Raw genomic sequence first — 25,921 nt, 5'->3', positions numbered from 1 at the left:
ACAACCTTTGTGAGGCAGAAATATATGTACATCGTGTAGCCATTATAAAATACCATAAGGGAATCAGATTGATTAAATCCACTTTCTGCACCAGTAAGATTGAATTAGCTAGAAACTTCTCTAAGTAAGTATTCTCAATTGTGAAATGTATGACTCATCCCACTTCCCTGAACTGGAAGAGTTTCCTTTCAGAAGCTGTGTGCAATTCACGTGCTTCCTATTTCAAAAGGAACATCCTTTACATTCAATATTCTTCAACAGCCTCCCTTAATCCATGTCTCATTAGCCTGCAACCCAATGATTCTCCCAGTCTTGGAGAATTCACATTATTTCAATCTTCAGAAATTAATATTATTCATTATTGTAAATCTGGTTCATGAAGAAACCCCATCTCCCTTTGTCATGATTGCTCCCGTTCCCTTTAACATACTTAACTCTTCCATTCTCACAGCTTCCTTACCCGACACCTGCAAGTGAGCCCAAATCACTTCTATTCTCAACAAAAGTAATGCCGACACCGATATTCCCATGATTTATAGAACAGTATCTTTGTTTCTAATTCGTGCAAAGTTGCTAGCAATGCATATCAATCCTCCATTGTCTTATCCTTGTCCCTTGAAACTAACAATATATTGTATGTCTCAGAATTTGGTTTTCATTCTGCTTGCAGCATGGAATCCATTCTTATTTTGGTATCTTTCGAAACCATATCACATCCGATCCTCATTCAGAGTATGTTGGGATATTGGTGTCAAAGGACCAGCTCGTGCTTGGAGTTCTGATTTTCTTACAAATAGATTTCAGTCAGAACATCTTCCTTTTATCCCTAGGCCTCTGTCTCTTTAGATTGTGGAGTGCCTTAGAGGTCATCTCTGAGCTCCACTCCCTTAACATCTATATGACCCATATGGGAATCCTGATCCGGGGCTTTGGTTTCGAAGTGTGTGTTATGCAGAAAGGCACACAGTTGACATGGTTGATTGTCTCTTTGGCAAATGACAACGATTTTTGGCAACAAAAATTTAAGCAATACCTCATCAGTAGGATCATAGAGGTAGTAAACTTAACACGGATAAAACTGAATTACCTATTTTGGGAACAACAAACAGTCTTGGAAAGACCTGTGGTGGTCGTACGAACTTGGCCCACCTCCTTCATCTGCAGAAGTAGTTGGACGTTTTGGGTAAAATTCAACAGTCAACTTTCCTTTAAACACCATATTCCTACTGTCACAATCACCTGTTCAGACTACTTTAAACTCTTCACAAACTGCTGGACTTCCTTCACATTAAGGATAGAAAGACGTGATCCATACCCAAAAACCTCCCGTCTGTATTAGTTAAATTCACTGTACCTAAGAGTTAAAAAAGACATATTTAAACTTCAGCTGATTACTTCATCTCCCCAGACAGACATTGTTGGATTTCATCCAAATGAAAGGAGTTCCACAGGCCCCCTATAGAAAAAAGGATCCTATTCAAGACTCTTATCCATGGAGCCGCACACAACTCTGGTTCAAACAGGCCTCAAAGGTCAAGTTTCATTCGCCATTTTAAATACTTAAATCTTCAAGTTTCTTCAACATTTTTACCTTAAAATGTTGTACTGTCTGGAGGGGAGTCTGCCCTGCAGCAGTCATGGGAGCTAAACTTTGGAACAAACTCCCTTTAATTCTTTGTGGTGCAGTTGATCGTTCATAATTCTTGAAAAATGTTTACAACTTGGCTTTTTACCAATAAATAAATTCCTCCTTGCTCTTTGTTACCTCTTTCTTTGATCATTAGTAGTACTTTATAAATCACAATTGTACAAATGCAGAATTGTTTTCAAGAATACAAATGCCATCATATTGAGCAGTTTCTTTTTAAAAAAACAAACATTTTTATTGTTCTTTTACATTAATCGGTACTGATTACAGGAATCTGAAATTGTAGGTGCACATAGAGTACACAGCTGTGCCAACACTTAAATAACATCTGTATACATTTGCAATGTTAATTTCTCTCCCATGCCCCATCAGTTTCTCACAGTGATGACAGCTTACACAAAGTAACTCTGATTTTGTCCTCCTAGTCGCTCAGGTCCGGATCCGACTCGTCAAGCGGCGGGATACATATATTCTCTCTGAAAGCATTCCACTACCCCACACCCGTGTCCATTTCTTGGGGTGCCCTCTGTGGGTAAAGACCGTCTTCTCTTCCACCATTGCACTATCCATGTCGTTACACCACTGTCGATGTGTGGAGACGGCCGGCGCTCCCCAGTGTTGAGCTATATTTTGTTTAGCCAGCATCATACCTAAAGTCGCCCAGTCCAGAGCTGCATGATTAAGATCTGTCGGCTCCCAAATATTGAGAAGACATCTCTAGGGCTCGGGGGGGGGGGACAGTGGGTCCACAAACCTGCATGATTGTTTCCATGATCGCCTCCCAGTAGAGTAAAATTCTGGGACAATCCCACAGGGTATGATAGAAATTACCCGATGTCCCGCAGCCCCTCAAACACAATGGGTTGTCAGCTCTTCCAATTGTGTGTAGTGTTGTTCTTGTGTAATATGTTCGGTGCAGTATTTTGAATTGCACTAGTTGTAATTTGGAGGGTATAGCCACTTCGCGCGGGGACACAAGCACTTCCTGTCAGTCTGTTTCGTCCAGCTCCTCAAGCTCAGCCTGCCATTCCTCCAGAAGGGTGGTTGTGGGATCTCGCTGGTTATTTATGATTTTACAATACGTCAGGGAAATGGCTTTTTTGGTCATGTAGTCTGTCAGACGTCTGTCCTCTAGTGGAGAGGACTCGAGGAGGTCGGTGCCCGGTGGAATAGCTTTTATGAGCGCATGTTTAATCTGTAGGTAGCTGTGTTATTCCGTCGCTGCCATTTCGTATATCTCCTGAAGTTGGGAAAATGAAATGACCCCGCCTTTTTTTCCACAGGTCCCCTAGCTTGGGTATACCTATGAGGTCCCATCGGGTGAAGCCCTTACTGTTACGGAGTCTACCTAGTCGCTGGGTGTCCCAAATTAGTGTGTGTTGTGTTAAGACCTCCTCCCAGCTAAGCGCACGGAGCGCAGTGAACCAAATGCGTACTTTATGTGCAGCTGGTCCTAGTAGCGTGTTTTTCCGGGATTTGTTGTATAGTGCTCCCAGAACCCCCTCATTGCCAAGAGTGTTCTATCCCTGCAAAGCGCTGGCTCGTCTTGCGGGGCATGCAGCCACTGGTTTACCACAATGAGCTGCGAGGCCCAATAGTATGTTTTGATCAGTGTTAGGGCTACCCCACCGTCGTACCAACCCCTTACCAATTTGTGCAGGGCTTTGTGGGCAGGTTTCCCATCCCAGAGGAGACGACTTACTTCTGCGTTGATCACTTTGTAGTAGGAGTGAGGAACTGGGAATGGAGTGTTCTGCTGGGCGTACAGAAACCTGGGGAGTGCCATCATTTTGAACAGGGCGGTACGACCTAAGAGCGTCAGTGGCAAGAAGTGCCAATACTTAACGTTGTGGCGGAGTAGTTTCAGGGGCTCCAAAAGGTTTTTCACAATGAAATGAGCAGGTTGGGAAGTAATATATATTCGGAGATAATTGAACATCCATTTGGGGGTGCCATATATAGTAAGATATTGTCCGCATATAACGAAATGCAATCCTCCCATCCCTCCGTCCAATTGAACCTGCGTATCATTGGATCCCTCCTGATCAAGCAGCCAACGGCTCCAATACTAGAGCAAACAAGAGGCAACAGACAGCCTTGTCTTGCCCTGCGACCTAGAGGAAAGTCAGCAGAGACTCGTCCATTCACCACCACATGTGCCAAAGGTTGTGTGTAAAGGAGTTGGATCCAGGTGCAAAATTTAGGGCCAAAGCGTTGTAATACTGCGAAAAGAAAGGGCCACTCAACTAGATCAAAAGCCATATGTGCGTCCAAGGAGAGTATGACAGCCTCTACCTGGATAATGGGAATGCGGGCCATTACACCATGAAGGAGTTTCAAGTTAAGTTAATGCCGTATTCCGGCCCGGCATAAAGCCTGATTGATCTGGGTGTACTAGGGCTGTAAGGTATGTTTGGAGCTGAGCAGCCAGTGCCTTTGCTAGTATTTTGGCTTCTGCAATAAGCAGTGATATTGGCCGATACAATGAGCTTTCGTGTGGGGGTTTACCGGGCTTTGGAATTGCTACGTTTGTCGATGTGCGCTGATCTCTAGGAAGTGTTCCCGCCTCGAGACTGGCTTCATACATTTTGAGCAAGTGTGGCATGAGTTTGCTGGCTGCTTTTTTGTAGAGTTTGATGGGACTGCCATTGGGACCTAGAGCTTTTCCTGCTTTGAGCCACTTATGGCTAGTGTTAGTTCATCGGGAGTAAAGTCTGCCTCCAACGCCTGAACTTCGTGTAGTGGGAGTTTGGGTTTCTGTATGTCTTTAAGAAATGCCAAATTCTCCTCTAGAGTGTTCGTGGCTTTGGGAGTATATATTGTCTCATAGTGGAGTGCAAACGCATTTACTATCTTTTGTGGGCCTGTAATAGCCCGCCGGTGTATGAAGTCAGTTGTGCCACCCAGTGACCAACCTTATCGCCCACTTCGTAAATAGTGTGTTGTGTTTTAGTGACTCTGGTTTTAGCCTCCTCCTACATGTAGTCCCTGTATTTCTGCTTTGCTAAGCTCAGCTTATGGGCTGTGGTGCTGTTGGGATCTGAAGAGTTTTCTGCTTGGCTCACTGCCTGCTCAAGTGTCTGCATCTGTTGTACTTTATCACATTTGTGAGATTTGATTAGGGATATCGCCTGGCCGCGTAAGACGGTCTTATATGCCCCCCCACAGGGTTGTTGGGGAGGTTACTGAATGTTCATTTTCCATGAAGTATTGTCTCTTCTTGTTAAGCAGACCCTTCCAAATAGCTTGGTCCTTCAGAAAACAGGGATATATGGGATATATGCGACGCCTCCATAGGAAGTGAGACGCGTATTTTATCATATCCGGGGAGTGATCGGATATACCTCTGGGGTGGTGTAAGATCTCTGACACTCTCTCCAAACGAGATGATAGAGTAAGGATATAATCTATCCTGTAAAGGCTATTGTGTGCTCCAGAGTGGAAAGTATATTGTCGTTCCTGAGGGAAACGCAAGCGCCGAACTTCAAGACCAAAGGCGTCGAGGAATTCCACCAGACGAAGGTGGGTCCTGCATTGGCCCCTAGGGGGTTGTCTGTCCAGCGTAGAGTCTAGTGGGTTGTTAAAGTCATCCCCTATGACCAATTCCCCCTGTGGGAGTTTGAGCAGGAATTCACCAATTGCCGGGAGGGCTAGGCTGTGTAGAGCAGGCGGAATATATAAAGAAACTAAGTTGAATGCTGGCCCCTCCCATTGACATGATATAGCTACAAATCGTCCCTGTTTGTCCGCCCAGGACACGTTTATTACGAGTGGGAAGTTTTTGCGAATCAGAATCCCCACACCTTGCGAACCTGAAGTGAACTCAGTGTGCCACCATGTGAAATCCCCACCTATCCAAGGCCTTACAGGCTGAACCAGTAAAGTGCCACTCTTGGATGAGGGCTACTGCTGGGGCTTGTCGTTTAAGGTATTGCAGTACCAACCCCCTCTTTATCGTGTTACATAAGTCATTTGCGTTCCATGATATAATTGAGAAAGGGGGGCTAAACATACTAGAAGTCTCAGGTTGTGCTTGCATGAGGTCGGTCTAGTTTCCCCCTTCTGTCAGTGGGTGTATAGTTGATGCTGGTGCATGGAGAGCAATGCGATACGATTAGCATGCACAAACTGTGTATATACTTAATCAGCATTCGGTGTACCTGTGTGAACAAAGTAAATATAAACTTCAACTGTTCCCCTTCCCCCACCCTCCTCCCTGCCTTCCTCAAGACAGACATACAACTACCCGCCACCCCAACTTTGCAGAGTGCTCTTTCCCCATAACTTGTACTTGCGTGAGGAGGTAGAGTAGTCCGGCGATCACCCCGAGCCATCCCCTCTTTCATATTGAACAGATTCAATAAAATTATTTTGAACATATTTATTGTCAATTTGCGTTTTCTGCTGTTCACAAAATGTTGAATGTGCCTACTAAGAAGCATTGGTATTAAATCACTGTGATTTTCGTTCCATTTACATTTTCATGGGTCGCTAGTTTAGTGACAACTTAAAGAAAAGTGTTGGTTCAGTTTTGTTTGAACCTTGAAATATTTTCGGCCATAAATTCATTCATTCTGTTGGACAAACTTAAGTCTAAATCCTTTTTTAGCTTCAATAACAGCACCTTTTTTTGCATAACTTGAATTCTGTGAATAACTTTCATTGAACTATATGTGAGACTGCATTCTCTTTACAGTTTGTTTTTATAATTTGGCCTTAAAAAACTGCTTAGTGTTTGTGTCATGGCAAACGTGGCATGGTTGACCATAAGAGACTTAAGGGCCTGATGTACAAAGGGACTTAGCATTCACAAACCCCCTGATTCGGTAGATCAGAGAGTTTGTGAATAATAAAAACCTTTTTAAAATGTGCTATGCCCATTAAACCACTTGAAAATATTTCCAGAATCGTTAAACGGGTCTGTGAAACAAATTGAAATCTCTGTTTGCTAGTAAAGTGCTAAGAGAGTCCTTTCCAAATACCAATTCCTTAAGGTATGTATTCATATTTTGCGGCCAAAACCTGATCGCAAAACATTAATACTCTACCCACTCAAAGAAGGTGGTAAACCATCCCCAAGGGACACCTTCCCATTTGTGAATATTGACCATATATTTTTTTTTTTTAGGAATAGGCAGTGATACATAGGGTATCTGTAACATTTCATTTTTTATTTTTAAATGAATCCTGTTTTACTTTAAGGATTTTTTTGTTATCTATACAAGATTGCTTTATTGACATGGTAGTCTGTTGACCACCAATAGGTCACGATCAGTGGGATTGTGGCCAATTGCAGTGGGTTGCAAATATTCGCCTACCTCAGGAATATTGATGAGGTAGGTTGAATTGCAATCCACTACAATTCTGTATTTTGTGAGCCGACCTATTAGTACATAGAACGGTTTGCAAAATACTAATGTATTTGGCAGAAATCGGTGCGCAAATTGAGACCACTTTTACAGAATCTATTATGAGGTTTTCCAAATACAAAAAAACACAATTTGCGAATTATGGGTCTAAATTTGCAATTTCTTATGTGTAATCTTTGTACATGAGGCCCAAAGTGAGAAGTTAAGTTCATAAATTACCAAGTTTTACCAACCACTGTGATTCTTACAACTTATTATGATAATGGAAATTGTAAACCGTTTGCTTACAAAGATTCTGATGTCCTGATTATGAGTTGCGCAGTACTGCAGAGGTGGTAATTTGCCACCCGTTAAAAACGATGCTGTGCAGTAATGCCCTGCAGTACCATGCGATTTTATAACTGTCACAACATAGAATGGGGAAAAAAGTGAGGAACTGTTTTTATTTCCTTTCCCATGGAGATTATCAGTCACATATACCACCTGCTGTGAATACGTAGTAAATTTGAGGGGGTAGGGGTACGGAGGGGGGAGGCCAGGGAATACTGCAGTCTGCAGCTACAGATTGCTTCCCCTGTGCTGTGACTGAGTGACGGGGGTGGGAGTGCAAGAAAACTGTTCCGCGCTGCAGTGCAGCCCATCCCCACGTGATTTTGCCTGCCAGATTTTCTGGCCAGTAAAATCACTGATGTTCTTCCTGTACTTGGCAAAACTGGGTGCTGGACCTGCCCTCTTATGATTGAGCAGAAGTCCTCATAAGGATTGTGCTCTGCTACACATGTAATCAGGGCCCAAGTGTGATCCACTCTACTAATACATAAATCGAATGATTTTCACTGGTTCATTAGCTCAGTTATTCATCAGTGACCTGCTAAATAGGAACATTTCAGTAGACTAGGCCTATAAACTGTTACTAAATTTCAGTAACTATTCCATTCCATATTATTGCTGCTTTTTGATTTTTTTTTTAAATCTTACTCATTTTCAGCTGTTCTTCACCTTTAGACATGGAACTTACAAAAAAAGAAACTAACAGTGGAACTGGCAATATGCCGTCCTTTGCTGTATTAAATTCTCCTTTTGATAAAATAAAATTACATCCATGGAGAGAACTCTCTTAAAACATCACTGAAGATTTTCTTCTTTTCAAAATTACAGCCGTTCTCATTCTCCCGCATTGGGGGTGCACAGTTTTGCAGGAGTTCAGCGGTTCAACTTTTCCTCCCACTCTCCCTCCCCAAAGAGACTGAGCGCTTCACACTCCCCGAATAGCACCTGCAGCGACTTCCAGGCAGCCGAAGCGGAGCCAATCGTCCCAGAACTCTGCCTGGACCATTTGTGGACAGAGAGTAACCCAGCCACAAGGTATGTATTACTTTGATGGCAGATGTATTTTTGTTACACTTTCAGCCTCCTTGTTAATGTTCTTTGCTTGGTTAGGCACAAAAATGACTGCCTCAGTTTGTGCTTCTCTTTATTAATTGGCAGTCTCTGGCAGAGTTAATGGTCTTTTTATTTTGTTTCTTCAAACTATTGATGTGTATTGTACTCAACAACATTAACATACTGCAGAACTGATAACGTAGGCTGTCCAAAAGTCAGCATATCCTGCTTCAGCAAAGCCGTCCTTCAATTACATTGTACGTCTGACTAACCATATTTGAACATATGAAAATGATCGTGACACAGCTAACAAAGGTTATGAGCCATGCACTGATTCAGTAGTCATCCAATTGGGTCCATGTTTCTGACTGTTATGTTATCGGATGCTTACAGCATTTCAGAATCATAGAGTCCATCCCCCTTTATTAAGGGTGACCTAAGTGGCTCCATGCTGAGGTCCACCCAGGGCTCAGAATGCTAATGGGAAATTTGAACCTTATGTGTGGCAGGTGGTTGAGTACCTGGAAAAAGTAGGAACGAGGGCAGCAGCAAGGATGGAGGGGATTGTGGCAGTCCAAAAAAAAGTGTCCAAGGGGCTGTGCCTCAAAGGGCAGTTGGTACAGGTTGGCCACTGATGTAATGCTTCCCTTATCTACTTTTCTTAAATGGCACTTATAATACTACTAGTAATTTGCAGCATTTAAAACACTGGGGTTATGCTTAGAATAAAGAGTGGGGATAATGATAGGGCCCATAGTGGTACTACCTTTAAAACTCATGTGTGTTTTTCTGATGGATTCCTCCACTTGTCAATGCCATCTCTCCAATCTTCTTCATCCCTTGTGCTTTCCTCCTTTTAGTTATGCGGGAAAGTGAGTGTGTCACAGGGATTAACAGCACTGAACCTGCCTCACAACATCCCTTTGGTGGTTTCTACCTATGTCCCTGTAGCTAAGATTTGAATTGATGTCTTTCCTGAGTGTGTACTTTGCTTCAGTCCTTTCTTCAGTTGGTTTTCCTCCTTGTCTACAAACTCTGTAGAATTGCTGCCTCATGGTTCCACTCAAGCCTGGTACAGAATTCTCTCCCAGTCTGTTGCGCCATTTAGTTGTTGGTTTACAGTTTTTTCTGCTTTTTGTCCTGGACTGGCCCAGTTTGTATGTTTGCAATAACATTGTTTTCTTTTGCTCCTTGGCCCCGTTTAATTCACACTTGTGACAAACTGCAACATAGATATGCAAAACTGTATGTGTGACTGCAAGTAAAGGGATATGTGGGGTGAAATCACTATGAAGAGTGTGTCAAGCTAAAAGACTCATTGAGGTGATATAAGCATCTGTACTTCTGACCGTAAGGTACTAAGTGTCTCATTAAGTTTGTTATTCAATCCAAAACGATTGGGGAAGAACCTGAGCAAAAATGAAGAACAAAGAGGTAATTCTCTAAAGGATCAATCAAATACACTTCAATGGGATTCAACAGTAGTGACACTGCTCTCTATTGAATGGGAAAAATATTTGCTAATGCAGTTGAATTTGCTTTTATTTTTTTGTTAAAGATGTCACAACCTTCCAAATTATGTACAATAAATAATTTCTATTCTACATAAGGACATGAAAAAAGTCATGTAGCAACATTTTACTGCACAAATAATGTCCAACGGATTAATAAACAGTTGCCATCTATTTTAAATTTACAATTCTCAAACCTGAATCCACCTTATAGTAGTTCTGTCAATTTAATAAACTTTTACCCATGCGGGATTATGACTCCGTTCCAAGGGTTCGTAGTTGATTATATCCTTAGATGGTAACCTCCTAAAGAAACTTTGCTTAAACCTAATATTAAAGAGCAAGAAATACTATTAAAGTGTGTCCTAACATACTTGTGTGCTAATAATGCAAAACGTTTTAGTAAGAACAATTGGACATTGCTCCACAGTTTGAAGTTGTCATGACCTCTTTTTTCCTTCAAAGTACAAGGTACAAGCAGCTAGACAGTTTGAGAAAAACAAGAAATTTGTTCTATGTTTGTATTACCACGAGTGAACGTGTACTTTAAATGCAACAACTGTAGTGTGTGTGGTTCACAAATAACACCAAGGAAGTGGCAATCAATGGTCATGCTGTCTGACAAAAGACCTTCTCAAACTGTAACACTAAAAAGGTTGTCTACTCCATCAAATGCTCTTGTGACCTACACTACATTAGGCTTACCACACAAAAAGTTAGAAAGAGGATAATAGGGTACAGATCAAAAATAAAATTCTGAGTACTGGGGCACCCTTAGTTGAACATTTTACAGATAAAGAACATAATAAATATGACATAATGTGGACTTTGCTCGCTGTAATCTCCCCACATGTCAGAGGAGGGTCGATTGATTCACAATTAGTACGATGTGACGCGGTATACGTAGAAAGATTCAGGACAGCGAGCAAGGGGCTGTATGACTTAAAATGAACTACATAAGGAGGTGACACTTGTGTAAAGGCATATAAGTTATCCTTGTGAAACAAACAATCTTCATTAATAGTTAACTTATCATTGCTTCAAGATGGCAACACCTGCTTCTAGGATAGTGACTGTGCTGCGAGGCTCTCTCTGTGTGTGTGTGTGTGCATGTGTGTGTATATATATATATATATATATATATATATATTCACTGAAAAAAACATAGGTTTAAGTGACGTTATAGTTAGTTGTACATTTCACTTGTACAAAACCATAGAAATTCCGCTGTGAGCCAACTATAGCTCGCGCCCCCGCAATGCACTGCTGATGACGTCACATATTACATCATTCATGACATGGTCAGTGACATTACTGATGACATCTCAAAAGACATCACTGATGACATCATCCAGTGACTTTGTGTTTCTGTAAAGTTTAAATATGTTTCATATATATATATATATATATATATATATATATATATATATATATATATATATTGGCCAAGGTGTATTGAAGAATAAGTGGGTGTATAACTGGCTGGATGGAGGATTTAGTGGGTGTGTGACAGCATTCAGGCCATTGCTCTCAGTACTTGTATTTATATATTTAGAACCAAACCACTAACCTTTTCTTGTGCAGCACCTCAATTCTGTAACTCTACACTCATCTCAGAGTGGCTTTTTCTGAGATTATCATCGGAAGAAAATGTACGCTTTCTTATTTAAATAGTTTTTTTAATGCTTGGCAGGGTGTTTTTGCTTTTTAGAATTAGGCTAGTTGTTCCTGATTGGTGTGAGTGCGGTCCTCCTATAACTTTATTATTTTAGATATTTTGATAAATAATGTTAAATAATTCACTTAAATATGTTTTGATATTTGTTTCCTCAAAAATATATTTAAGCAAAACCAGGATACAAGGGATAAATAAAAATAGTAGAGTAAGATGCCAACTCACCAATAGGAGAATTGTTTCCTTTTGTGAATTTATTGTAATATTCAACTTATAAAACAGTAAACTGTTTTTTTTTTAAAGAAAATATCAAGTTCCCTCTACTATGGTAATAAAGTGGAATTTGACCTTTGCATTGTGGTAATAAATGTGTGAATGCACATTTGTTAGCCCAGTTGAACTAAATAATGTGTTATTGGGCCACATTTATTTTCACTCCCATGGTGTGTGAGATTGTAAGATGTTGGCCAATACATAAAAACTAGTATATTCACAAATTATTTCCTTCTGTTTTCATTTATAGGGAAAAAAATTCTCAAGCTCTGAAAGTATTTATCACCACTGATTTATGTGGGCAAAAGTACTTATGCTTTCTGATTGAATCTCAGCTCCAACTGCGGTAAGCACATGGATCACATGGATACAAAATGCAATTTGTCCTCTTTTGTTTTGCCTGTTGCATAAACGTTTACTGGAAGAGATCACTGCTTGTTTGATCTTTTTATATCTTTGTATCCCAGTTATACCCGTTTTAAGCCTAACCAAACTTGATTATTTTTTTCTTTTGTTTAGATATGAAAATATAGCCACCATTGAGCTGCGCAGAAGCAATACCTGTTATTAGTAAAACGAGAACTTTTAATACTTTGAATTGAGAACTTGATTTCTCGCTCGAAATGTATCCCCTGCTCATTGAAACCTTAGTAACTTTTTTCAGTTAAAAATCGTGTATCATCGTTCATGTCTTTAGGTGAATGTCATGGGTTCTAAAGCGTGAGGTGTCCTGCTGGCCGGTTTTCAAAAAATTGGCATGATGTAAAATGTGCTGTGAGAAGCTGGCTTAGTATATGGTGCACACTTATGTAAGTGGGCACCCTGCACTACTCCAGACAACACTTATGGTGATTATAGTGGTCTTAGACAACCTTAAAAAGCTCTCTAAGAGCTAGCTGTGGAAAGCAGCCGTCCGGCTTAGTCCAGAAGGAGTGTAAAGCAGCTTGTTTTACCAGAGTATAATCTTATTGGTATAGGTTAAGTGAAAAAGAACTACACAGCGTATTTATAAAATATGTATTTATTATAAGACACTCACTAACACACACAAATATCTCCTGCCCGGAGATATACACAATGCACACAATACTTTGCAAATAAAACTGGTAAGTAACACAAATACAGAGTGGTCGCCATGGGGAGACAAAACCATATACTAAAATAGTGGTATGCGAAACACGACTTAAGTCAAGACTATACCCAGAAGATGTAGAAATGCTAGGGACCCAGGTAACCACCTGAGGTAAGTAACCAGAAACCCCACGGAGACCCTGTACAGAGTGGGAACACGACCGCGGGCTCAATACAAATCAATGGGTAAGTTGTGGTTGCCATTTTAAAGAAGGACCCTTCACATTTGACCCTGAAGAAACCCTGTGGAAGACAGAAGGTTGGAGAGCCACCCCACCCGTGGATAACCTAGGAACCAGGATACCTACACCAGGGAAGCCGGGTGCATAGGTGTGATTTGCGTCGGAAAATGAAGTCGAACTCCATTGAGGACTTCAAGAAGATGCTACTGCTGGAGATGGTGAAAGTGTCAGATGGAACTCAAAGGTTGGTTCAAGATGAGAAGTACCTGCAAGCCGAAGGGACAGAGTTCATGCCTCTCAGGAGTGACCAGGAGGCACGGAAGACAAATGCCCACAGATGTCGGTAGTTGCAGGAAAACTGACAGTGACCTTGGAGCTTCAGCTGTGCGGACCAGGCGATGCTGTGGAAGACCAGGAGCCATTCATGAGGTGTCCCACGTCGGATGTCGAGATTTGAGGGGTCGGTGTCCTTCGGGAGCACCAACAAGCCTTGGCAACTGCAACCAATGTGGAAAGCGAAAAAGGTGCAGAGTCGGGACCAGCTAGGTTCAGGTGACTCGCCACAAGCAGGGGAGTCAGAGCAGACCTGAGCAATCAGGGGATCTGTAGCAAGAGGACCTCAAGCAGCTCACCAAAGATGCAGGCCCACTGTGCAAGTTATGCAGTTAGGACGAAGATCTTGGTCACAGGAGATGCTGGAGGTTGGGGCTACTTGGAGCCCGAAGATCTTGGAGTAAGCAAGCCAACAAGAAATCTTCCCAGTTGCAGTTTTGGTACCCACACAGCGAAGTACAAAGTGCCCAGACGATCTAAGAAGAAGTGGTGTCTTGATATGAATCTCGTCCCACTATGAATCTAGGGACCGGACAGTGGGTAGGATCTCTGAGCTGGTTTGAACTGGACTATGCAAGGAGGACACCAAATGTGCCTCTCAATCAGCCTGAGTGGCACTGGCAAGCGGTCCCACCCGGCCATAATACACTAAACCCTGCCTGGGAGGTGGTCACGCCTCCCAGTGACAGGATACCTATTGTTCTGCCTTCTATGTTCAAGCTTGGCTCAGCAGCAGGAGAGCAGAATCGTGTCTCTGGTCGGCAGCAGCCATGTTGTGCTGTCAGGGTCCAAAACACTGGTTACGGGAAAACTGAGGGCCTCCTGGAGGATCTTTACAGTGCATGGAATCATACCTCGCACACCACTTACGGTGTGGGGGTATGATTCCAACATGTTTGGTACCAAACATGACAGGGTTTGTTACAGCCAGTTTAGAGATGGTCATCGCGTAATTACGTGTGGCCACTCTATATATCATAATGTCTGATGCACTTATAACCCAGGAGAATGGGCTACGTAGGTTGCAGGGGTGTCCTGCTCATGCAGGGGCACCCATACAGTTGGAACTGATCACCCTGCCTTCAGGATTGAAAGGCCTGCCTTAGGGGTGACTTATAGGTTTCAAGTGTAGTGACCTCAGATATAGGAAAACCTATATATGTCATAAGTGGTGCTAGTACCAGCTTACACAGGCTGCAATGGCAGGCCTGTAGTTACAGTTTGAATTGTCTCCCATGGGTTGCATAATACATGCCTCAGCCAATGGGGGACCACTGGTGTACCTATGCCCTGGGTACCTCAGTACCATATACTAGGGACTTATAAAGGTAGACCAGTATCCAATCTGGGATGTACTGAAGTACCCACCATGTCAATTTATGGGAGAAAGCACATAGATTGGGGTCCTGGTTAGCAGGATTCCTGCCAGAATAATCCGAAACAGCATAGCACCAGGCAAAAAGTGGGAGCAACCATAAAAGCAGATCCTACTTTCCTACATGTGCTTTTTCACTAGTGCACAACTAAAGTAATCTGTTTCTTAAATAGGTATTCTTAACCTTTTCCAAAGAGATGGAGTTAAAAGAAAAATAAATATTTTACAGGTATATACTTGCTTTTGCATTAAGAGGTCTGTAAATGATGAGCACTCTTTTCAAATGCCAGACCTTTATCAGTATGACAGAAATACAAACTTTAGGGATTTTGAAAGCTTTTGATTTTCAACAAATCAACATTTCGAATTTCTTAAAAACAAACATTTGTATTAGGATCTTAAAACTTGGTTCATTGGGTATTTTTTAGGCATTTTTTAATGGCTTCAGCTGTTACAAGACCCCAAGGTTACCAAGGTTTGTCCAAGAAAAATGCATTAAGCCAAGTCAGAAATGGTCCAGATTTCATTTCCTCATCACAATCCTTAATGTGGCCTAGTGGAAAGTGTAGTAAGGTTTCTAGGTAGGCCAAAGCTTCAGCACGTCTTTCAGTTCCAAAGGATGTGGTAGTTGTGACTGCTCATCTCAGGGCAGTTAAATGCTTGTGTCTCACCTTTTTAGATGACCCCATAATGGTGGAGGGCCTCAGGAACCTCCAACAAGTATTTACTGTAATACCTTTACTTTAGTCTTTCTCAATTAAAAGAAAGATGAATCCTTTGACTTTTTACGAGCAATGGAAGAATGATGGCTTCCAACTGCTTTTGCTCCAGATCAGAGATCCATTGTAGTAAAGGGAGGTTACAACACCCATCAGTTGTAAGAATTGTTTTTATTTGTTTATCAAAGAACCTCTTTTCGCAAATAGATGGCATGTCTGCTGCACAGCAAAGTAGGATGGACATTTGTTTAAAAAAAAAATGCTGTAGCTGCACACAGTGAAGTTGCCTCTGTGGGTCCGGTTTTCCACCGCGTATTAATTTGGAATAGTAACACAATGGAGTCGTCTACTATTTTTTAGATTTTGAAACGTATTTTCTTTTAACACTTTTCTCTAAAGTTACAGTTTCTTTATTGTTGCTTATCCCTGTTGTATGGATTTGAAAACATTTGTCTCTTATCTGGACCATTGAGATATGTAGCTTCATATTATGAAGATTAACATTTCTGCATCTCTTAAAGTTGTTCATATACAAAGCCTGGTTCTGCCTTATACACTGGAATCAGTTTCTCTTATACACCACAATTCCTCTTACTTTTTGTGTGCTCACCCAGATGGTGTCTGCCGTTTTTTTCTTTTCTTTTCTTCTGTACCTGTTTTTATTCCATGATTGAAAGGATATGGCACCACAATGTTTACAGCCAATTGACTTTTTATTTTTATTTTCAAAACAGTTGTTAAATGTATGCCTACAAATTTAACTGCAAGATTCGTAGAAAAGTTCCTTTTAAGAGTACTCGTAAGTACACAGTTAAGAAAGCCTTTTCTATTAGTACTTCTGTCTTACTCCAGGCATTGGTGTGTCCTACTTCTGTATTTCCAGGAGTAAGACTGGATTCTTTAAGTACGTCTTACCTTGTGGAAACTACACACTGATTATAGTTTATGACTCAGGCCTGAATGTTATGGTGTAATGTTAGTCTATGAAAAGAGGAAGACGCAGCTATTCATAGAAAAGCTTTGTGAATTTTTGCTTTCGGAGCTGAGGTTGCTTGAATATATGAATATTTGATAAATGTCCCAAGAATTAGACCTCTGACGTTTATAAAATAAATACTAATACTGATCAGTAAAAAAAATAAGGTTTTTAGGAAAGTTAATGCTCCCATTGCTTCAGGATTCTCTGGAAGTTAACTGAAATGTCTTAATCCACTATTAACCTCTTAGTTCTGATCCAACTTTGCATGTGCAGTTTCCCTGACTTTCTCGATCTGCACAGTGGCATACCCATTCCTCTTGCTCAAGAACACGCTCTTCTGATAAGGGTTGTGTTGACAACTATAGCTATAATTTGAATCCTCAAACACAATTGATTCACATGCTTGTGACCTGATGCATTTATGTTCAATAACATTTGACACAGTTGATGTCACTACATACCCAAGGTAAATTTGAGGAACGTACCTAGTGTTGATTGTTACACTTAAGTCGGTAATTAGAAAAACCTGCTGTTACCCGTTTTATTGTGGTAATATTGTTTTATGTGTTTAATATAATAAAAATTGCAACAAGGGCAAAAATACCTTAGATTATTCAAGCCAAAAGGCTGGCTTTTTTTCTGAAATATCTTCTTTGTTTTAGGTTTGTCAAGTTTGAAGAAAGTAACGATAAGTCTCAGCTAATTTTTGGTTCTGTCACTAACATTCCAGCGAAAGATGCTGCACCCATTCAGGTAACTCAAACTAGCCACACCAACAAATAAAAGCATAAGAGATCGACTGCTATGGTTATACTAAATGGATTACTAATTTGAGGCCATGTTTGTTACATTATTTTTTAGAGCATTGATACAGTTCTGGTCTTGGAATGCAGTGGAAGTCTGGTGCTGTACACTGGAGTTGTGCGGGTATGTACTTTTTTATTCAGGAATTCAGATTGCTCAGTGGAGTTAATCAGCTGCATGTTAGATGGGTTGAGGTCTGTGTCAGTTGATTATAGGCATCATTAAGAGTGCCTTATTAAATCCAATGGGGCCAGTAACAAGACAACAGAAGATGTTTCCTTCTTTTGTGACTGATACCCTTTTTATTTCTCACGATAATGCCCACAGTATACATTGATTTAACCTCATTTGTGCAAGATAGAATTTAGACATCTAAACCACACGGTGCAGGATTGATTCTATTTAAGGCTATTCAAATATTACTCTATATGGCATCTTAATTACATCCCACTCATTGCATTGAATAATTTATAGCAAATCGTAAGCAAACGATGTTCTGGTCTTTCGTAAGATAGTAGATAAGAAGAAATGGCCATCGCTTCCCTCTTTACTGGCTCTAAAATGGGTTGAGGTAAACAAAATCAAATAAGATCTTTCTGTTTCTTAATAGGTTTTTGCTTAGAATAATGTTAACTGTTTATTCATATGTCTGTCATTTTAATATTGTTCAAGACCTATCACTAAGCAATGTATTGTTTGAAAATTGACAAAACTGAGCTTCATATTCCTGCTGTCAGTTTATAGAAGCTCAGCAAAGTGAAAGTGCAGGATGCCTTTCTAAAAAGTAATTTTATCAGAAGTGCCTCAACTAATACAATGTGTTTTTTGTGTTTTATGAAAAGGTGGGAAAGGTATTTGTTCCTGGATTGCCAGCTCCTTCTCTTTCCTTGTCCAACATGATGCCACGCCCCAGCACACCTCTGGAAAGTATCAGTACCCCAGCCAAACCACTGACTAGGCTCCTTGGCCCTTTAAATGAGGTAAGCAGGAACGGGTAGTATTTGGGCAAGCTGAATGTTCTCCCTTGAACTATTGTAAAATAAAAAAATAAAAAAATATCTTATTCCCCACTGATATGCTGCATCACAGCTTATGAGCTTATTGGGCCCCACAGTAAGAGTCAAATTGGTGGCAACTTGGAAGACGGAATTGGGCTTTTACGAGGGACTGTTGAACGGAACAAAACATTTCAAATGGCAATTTTTTGGGGACTTTTTAAAAAAACAAAAACTCATTGAGCATTGTTCATCTTACAGCATGTACGGGAAATAAAAGCAGAGTTTCACATGACCTACATAGCGATCTACATTATCAAGGACAAAGATTGTACATACATTAAGGGTGGCTCTTTTATGACCTACTACAGTTAGTTGGGCGGGTTGTCTTGCCCCATGCCAGTGATATGTTGTGCTTGGCCACTCCACCCCCCACCACCAGCCAAATCTTTTGATGCAGAGGCAAGGTCTCTTCACCGGATATTGTCCAGAGAAGCCATTTTACGTTCGTTCATGGGAACCTCCAAAGGCAGAACTTGGGACATTTCCTCAGTGACCCCTTGCCAGTACTCCTGTATTACCGGACATTCCCAAAAGATATGGAAGAATGTGCTCTCTTGGCTGCACCCCCGGAAGCTAAGTGCTGTGTCTGCTCTGCCTATCCAATGCATCAGTGTCCTATAATGGTAGGACTTGTGCAGAATTCTGAGTTGTACAAGCTGGAATCGGGCGCAAATAGCTATTTCTCATGAGGTCTGTATGGCTCTATCCTTTCTATCTACTTGATAGGCCGTTTCTTGGCGGTCTGAAAATACCCATTCATATATTACTAGTAACTGTGTTGCCCAGTAGTATTTAATGATGTCTGGGACTGCCAGCCCACCGTTGTCTATCCCCCTGTGTGACTTCCTTAGTAATAGTCTGACCTCGTGCTCGATACTCCGAAAAAACTCAGACGAGACTTTAAATGGCTTATTTTGAAGCACGTACAGGAAGCGCAGAAGGGCCATCATCTTGTATAGAGCCGCTCTTCCCATTAAGGACAGTGGTAAACTCCGCCAGTGAGCAACATCCCCACACCAAATGTCAATTATCCTATAGTGCTAGGCGCTTCTGCTTTAATCCCGCTTGTATCTGTCAAGGATGCTAAGGCCTTGAAATGCATTTTTTAATTGTATAGTGCTAGTAATATCAATTCTCCTTAAAATGCGTACATGAGACCTCAAGCATAGCATGTCCTGTATGTCACTTGTAGCACATACAAGAAAAGCACGGACACATACAGGGCTATTAGACTGTTCTTTCCTCATCCTGAGTTGGCAGAGTATGCCTAGATGTGGATCCCTTTCTCACTTTGCTACTGGATTCAAGCTAGCCTGGCTGATGAGGGGTGTTAACCCGAAACCGGTCCCCGGATGCCTGTTTCCAGTTCAGGGAAGACTTGGCTTGGCAGTTCGGGCTGGATTGTTCCCATGAGGCACAGGGTCAAGGCTGATTTGCATATAGCTTGGTCTGAACTGAGGTGGCGAAGTGAGCTAAAGAACGAGGATGGATTAAGCCCAGATCTGTGACTGGGGGTGAGTGTCTGAAAAGTTTCAGCGTTCCGTCCATTATCTCCTTGTGTTTGCTGTAAGTCACTTGCAGCACATACAAGAAAAGCACTGACACATACAGGGCCATTAGACTCTTCTTTCCTCATGATCGGTTTACTTAATCTCTACTACTGCAAACCTTCTTTATTCGTTTCAGTCTTTTGCTTCTGTGAGATGAGATTACCATGTGAGGTAAATTGCTGGTGTCCTAATCCCCAAGTTATACAGAAAGAAACCTCAAGGTCACTTCCTCCAGGTAGTGGTTTTAAAAGGGCCCTTCTCCCCAAATCCCATCTACTTTTATGTTTGCACATTCATAGATTGAAGAGGGACTTTTCTCCTATGTAAGGAGTGAAACGAGGAAGGCACATTAGTTTTAATGGTGAAAGTAATTTATCGACTTCCTTTCCTTCTGTGATGGTAGGTGTAAAAGTATCTCTTCTCATGCATACTACTTTAGTGATTTGAAGTACCCTTCTGTTTGTTGTCAGCCTATCCATCTTAGTGATACACTGCACATTCAAGCAGTAACAATTCAGCAATGCTCTCTACATGCAAGATCCTGAAATAAACTTGAAATGGAGCATCATCTCCTATGCACAACCACCTTACGGGTGTGTGAGTCGGGCTTTTTCTCCCAGGGTGGCAGTCCATCACTTCAAAAAGATGGGTCCTAAAGATCGTCCTGATGGCTTTCGGAGCAGCACCTATCTATCTTGCTGCTAGAGGTGCAGCCTCTGCTGGTCAAAGGGGCATCAAGTGGTTGCCCACCTTGGAAATTAGGATGGGTTTTCACTCCCACTATTTTCTCATGTCAAAGAACGGAAACCTTCGTCCTATTTTGTGATCTTTTCCCTCTGAATGTCACCCTGTGGAAGGACAAATTGAAAATGCTCACACTGGCCCAAGTTTCCTTAGACTTACAGGACAAGCACTTCTATCAGTCCGTCTTACAGTCCCATAGATGTTACCTGATGTTTAAGGTGGGACAGTTAAATTTTTAGTTTGCTCTGTTCCCATTCAGCCATACCAGTCCCACTCGGGTATTCACAAAGCTGATGGCGTGGTTGCTTTCCGTCTTTTTTAGGTTTTGGTGGTGGTGGGGGCGGTGTATTAGTGCCTATTTTCCTTTTCTCCCAAACTGGTTGTTGAAGGCTGGCCCACCAAAGTCCATCTAGATCTCCTGCAGACAGTGGCAAAATTCCGGACAATGCTGGGGTTCTTAATCAACGAGCCAAAGTCACTCCTGATTACTTTGTAGAGCCTTTCTTTTATAGGAGCTTCTGCTGGTTACTTTGTAGTTCTGGGCCTTTCCTCTGTGACAATGAGTTCAGGCCATTTGAGCTGTGATCCCTAGGTTTCAGCGGCTGTCCTAGATCTAGTTGAGAGCAGCACTGAGGCTTCTTGGTCTTTTGATCTTATCATTCTGCTTCTCCACTTTGCCAGGTAACACTATAACAAGTAGTGAGGAGTGGGCTTGCCAGTCTTGTGCGAAAAGGCACTGGAGTTGACTTAAACGTCAGGGCTCCTCCTTGATCATGAACCATCTGGCAATGGACCGGTGGTCAAGCTCAGCAGGGTATGCTTGACGGGTCAAAAATGGCAGCTGCATCACAAGATGGCGCAGGTTATTTTCCCATACTGGGCAAAGCCCTAGATCGCTCTTTTTGCAACCGTTGAGAATGCATATATAATTTCAAAACATCTGTGTCTTTGTGTTACCCAGAACGCTTTCTCTAGGAGACTCATTCAGGCTAGATTGGAGCACGCGACTCCTGTACACATTTTGATATGTTGGCAATCGCTGTAAATAGTGATGGTGTATTGACTCCTTAAAGTCTGCTAAGGCAACAGGCACACATACATTTCCTGGAGACTTATCATACAAAACAGAGCCCCAAATATGGACAATCTATCTAAATCTACTGTGAAATGCAATAGCGGCAGGGAGCAAATTGCCAGATTTTTGGCATGGTGCTGAAATCATAACAATATTAAAAAAGGATGAAGCAAGCGATCCCTCAAACTATATGTCAATTAGCCTAATCGATAATGCTAAAAAAATCTTTACAAAACAAATCCTAGAGAAACGCCAAAACTGGGTGGACTCAAGTAAATCATGTCCTCTTTCTATGTAGGTTTAGGCCACAGGTTAGTACAATTTGTCAGATTTTTTGATTCACAATTTTAAATTGGAAATTTGTTTTATTACAAAATCTAAAGCACTACGTGGCATTTCTAGATTTAAGAGTCGTGTAGGATTTTATCCCATGCTCAAGCTTATGGCAAGTTTAGCCAATGGTGGGCCCAGGTAACCTTATCAGACTTATAAGTAAATTACATGAGCAAAATTATGCTCACGTTCAATGGGACCCCAATGGAGAAATGACTGATCGTATCCCCGTTGAGCATGGCGTGCGACAGGGCTGCGTTCTTATGCCAACGCTGTTTTCCTTATACATGAATGATGTTGTAGATGCTTTGTAACACTGCAGACATTATTTCCATGCCCTGCATAATAGAAAGGTACCAATTCTTTTATTTGCTGACGATTCCCTTCTTATTTCCAAGACACCTATGATGCTCCAAATTTTAATCTACAAATCCCTATGTTTTTGTAAATCCAGGGTCTGGAGCTAAAAGCAATTAAAACCAAATATACGGTGCTTGGTAAGAGCACGAAGAAAAATTCCAATGTCCATGTTAGTAGTGAGCTTTTAGATAGAGTTCATAATTTTGAGTATTTAGGTGTTAGACTCATGGAGAATTACAAGTGGGCTCGTGAATTGATCAAGAGCACCCTTGTAATTGAACATAGATCTAACGCTATCATCAGATTTCATAAGCAAACAACATAACACGCAGTTTAACCAGCCTTGGAAATTTATTGTGCTAAGCCCCATGGCGCTAAGATCTGGGGTTGTGCGCATGTTCCTTTGTTAACTATAGCTGAAAACAATTTCAGTATGAAGCTGCTTTCTGTTCCATCTAGCACATCCCTTATCCCATTCTATTTTGATGTGGGTCTGAAAAGAATTGCTAACCTGGCAGTTTAACATTTTTTAGTGTATTAGATAAGTCTTCGGACCACACCTGAGTTAGGAGATTACAAAGATTTGCTCATAGATTTATTAAAAGCTTCGGGAGCTAGGACTCTCCCTTGAGTTAAATTTGTTTGTATCTAGTTGGGGAAACTGTGTTTACAAATATATTAGGACAAACCTACTGTAATTCGTAAAGCAGACCTCAGTATCCTGAAGGCACGCTAAGGGGCTTGTATTAATGATGGCTACATAACAAATAGCTCAAACAGCAGCCTGACGAACTTGTTTTTAGATTTTAAACATTTTTCAGTATTTGAACAATTTTTAGATTTAATACCTTCTCCTCTAGCGAAGAGTTTGTACATACACTTTCACCATGGAATCCTCCCTCTAAGATTGTTTACTCAAAAATGGTGCTTGTATGGGGATATACTACCTCTCGCCCGTGCGTGTGGCTTGAATGATGAGAATGAGGTGCATATAATTCTTTTTTGCCTGCAGTACCATAATTCACGTTGCAAATGGATTCGTCCAATTTGAGGTGATAATGAAATATCTAGACATCTGGTAGCATTTAGAATTTTACAAAGTGAAACTACTCCAAAAATCATATCTGCAGTAAGCAGGTTCTTACAGACAATTTGGTATAAGACGAATACAATTTTGAAGGTAGCCATTTAACACCATATCCATTTCCTAGTAGCTTTTTCCCCTATAAATCATCTCCAATCTCTAAAATGATTTATGGCCTTTTTACATATCTTTTTAAACTACGAGATCTTACTGGTGAAACTGTGATTGTAAACGTTTTGCACACGATTGCAGGTTGTAGTTTCCCGTGTGGAATTATTTGCACTGACGTATCTCGTGCTCTTGTCAAAATGTCATTTTAAGAACCTTATATTGCTGCTACAGATGTAATATTACGTTATGAAATTGAAGATGTGCTATGTATTGATTTTACAAGTTTTACTCACATTTTCTCCCTGAGTTATGATGAATTGTTATGTATATTTGCTGCTCCATGTTTCTCTATTACTGTGTTTTATTATGTGTGTTTGCTTTGATGGTGATCGGCAACTGAATAAAGTAGCATCATAAATAAAAAAAAATAAAACAAAATAGTGAGTGTCAGAGAAGCAGAGCAGATGAAAGGGGCCTTCTAGTGCTAGGCTAAGGTTCCTGTATAGACCGATTGAAGCATTTTTCAGTATCGAGGAAATATAAAATAGGGTATAATTAAATTCCCTACAGGATTATTATTCATTTCTGGCCGTTCTCCTTCAAATTCGGTGGAGGTAATAAAGGCGAAGCCGCAGGGATGGCACTACTAAATGAAGAAGGCAAAGAAACAGAAAATGGTAATCCAGGGTCTTGACCTCCTGGACACTTTGGATCTAACGAGTTGATTTGATACAGTTGTGGTAGATCACCACACATTTAAAGGCATTCTACTTTACAGACCCCCGGGCCCCAGAAGCAACTTCCTAGCCTCTATTGGCAATTTGCTGAAAGTAGGTATTGTACTAATTTCTTTACGATCTTGGGAGCCTTCAACTATCACCTGGAAGCACTCATGGAACCTGGCACATTGGCTCTCGTAGACATGATGAAGAGTGGGGACCTTATTCAACAGGTGATAGGACCCACCCACCTAGCAGGGCACACTCTGGATGGTATTTTTTTCAAACCATCCACAACTCACCTGAACAGGTTTGCTACCTCTCACATGGACTGATCATGCAGCTGTACTATTTGAACTGACCCGTCTAGCTCACGGTGTTTCCAGGGGGGCAATAAGAGTCAGATTGATAGCAGGGCATGAAACAAAATTGAGGGCAATGATCTAGAAGTGGCACTTACAGCAACTGCTGGTCCGTTACCTACAGAAATAGATGAGGCGACCACCTTTTAGACAGACTGGGTGGGAACAGCTTGCAATAAATTAGGCCCAGTAAAAGTCTGATTTCCCAAAAGACCTCACCCTACAGCTCCCTAGTATACGGAGAAGCTGAGGAAACAGAAACTCACTTGCAAAACCCTGGAGTGGAAATGGAGGAAAAAATATGAGGAATCAGATAAAAAGATATACAAAGTCTTGCCTCCTACAGGCTACTGATATTTAATGCTAAGAAAACGTTCTTCGCAAATCAAACCAGTTTAGCAAATAAATCGGCGAAATAACTTTTTAAAACTGTATCAAGTTTGGCCTCCCCCGTCCAGCAAAAATTGAGTAAAATCAGGAACTATGCGAGGACATCGTGCGGTTCTTCCTAAACAAGGTGGAGGTAATATTTTCAGCATTTAACCTCCCAAGCTCTTCAGAGGCCGCGGTTTTACTGGAGAGAAGCAGGCCAGCTAAGGACCATCCCCTTGTCTTTGATAAATTTGCCGAAATATCCATAACTGATACCAAGAGGCTCCTCTTGTCAGCAAGATCAGGCCCCCCTTTGATCCCTGCCCGGTCTCGGTGATCAAACGCGCCCCGGCACCCATAGCCCGTGCACTCACCTCCCTCTTCAATGTAATTTTCGAAACTGGGCATTTCCCAAAACTGTGGAAACTCCCTTCTATACTACCGTTGCTAAAGAAGCTGATCCTTGATCCTAAGGACCCCAACAATTTCTGACCGAACTCTCGCCTTCGCTACCAGCGGAAATGATTGAGAAGGCAATGGATTTGCAACTCAGTGCCTTCCTACGTGAAAACCAAGTGTTAGACCCTACTCAATACGGTTTCAGAGAAGGTCACAGGACCGAGTCTGCCCTTATTAAATCTACGGAAGAGATTAAGGAAGCTCTAGATAAGCGAGGTAAGGCCGCCCTGGTTCTGCTTGACCTGTTGGCGGCCTTTGATGCGGTCTATCATGATTTATTGACGGACCGTTTGCTGGCATGCGGGGTTCAAG

The 25,921-nt window shown here is 41.4% G+C and overlaps 1 protein-coding gene across 1 annotated transcript in view; it reads left to right on the top strand.

Moving 5' to 3' along the window:
- ANAPC1 (anaphase promoting complex subunit 1) overlaps positions 1 to 25,921 on the top strand; it is an 815,950-nt gene that overhangs the window by 134,806 nt on the left and 655,223 nt on the right. The window contains exons 9-13 of the mRNA XM_078648767.1: positions 8,176 to 8,382; positions 12,110 to 12,205; positions 17,241 to 17,331; positions 17,440 to 17,505; positions 18,225 to 18,362. Coding sequence (XP_078504893.1) covers positions 8,176 to 8,382; positions 12,110 to 12,205; positions 17,241 to 17,331; positions 17,440 to 17,505; positions 18,225 to 18,362 — 598 coding nt within the window. The remainder of the gene's footprint in view (positions 1 to 8,175; positions 8,383 to 12,109; positions 12,206 to 17,240; positions 17,332 to 17,439; positions 17,506 to 18,224; positions 18,363 to 25,921) is intronic.

Source organism: Lissotriton helveticus, chromosome 6 (assembly GCF_964261635.1).
Source record: "Lissotriton helveticus chromosome 6, aLisHel1.1, whole genome shotgun sequence".
NCBI classification, from domain to species: domain Eukaryota; kingdom Metazoa; phylum Chordata; class Amphibia; order Caudata; family Salamandridae; genus Lissotriton; species Lissotriton helveticus.
The sequence above is the reverse complement of the archived record's forward strand: the minus strand, read 5'-3'. Positions and strand labels throughout refer to the sequence as shown.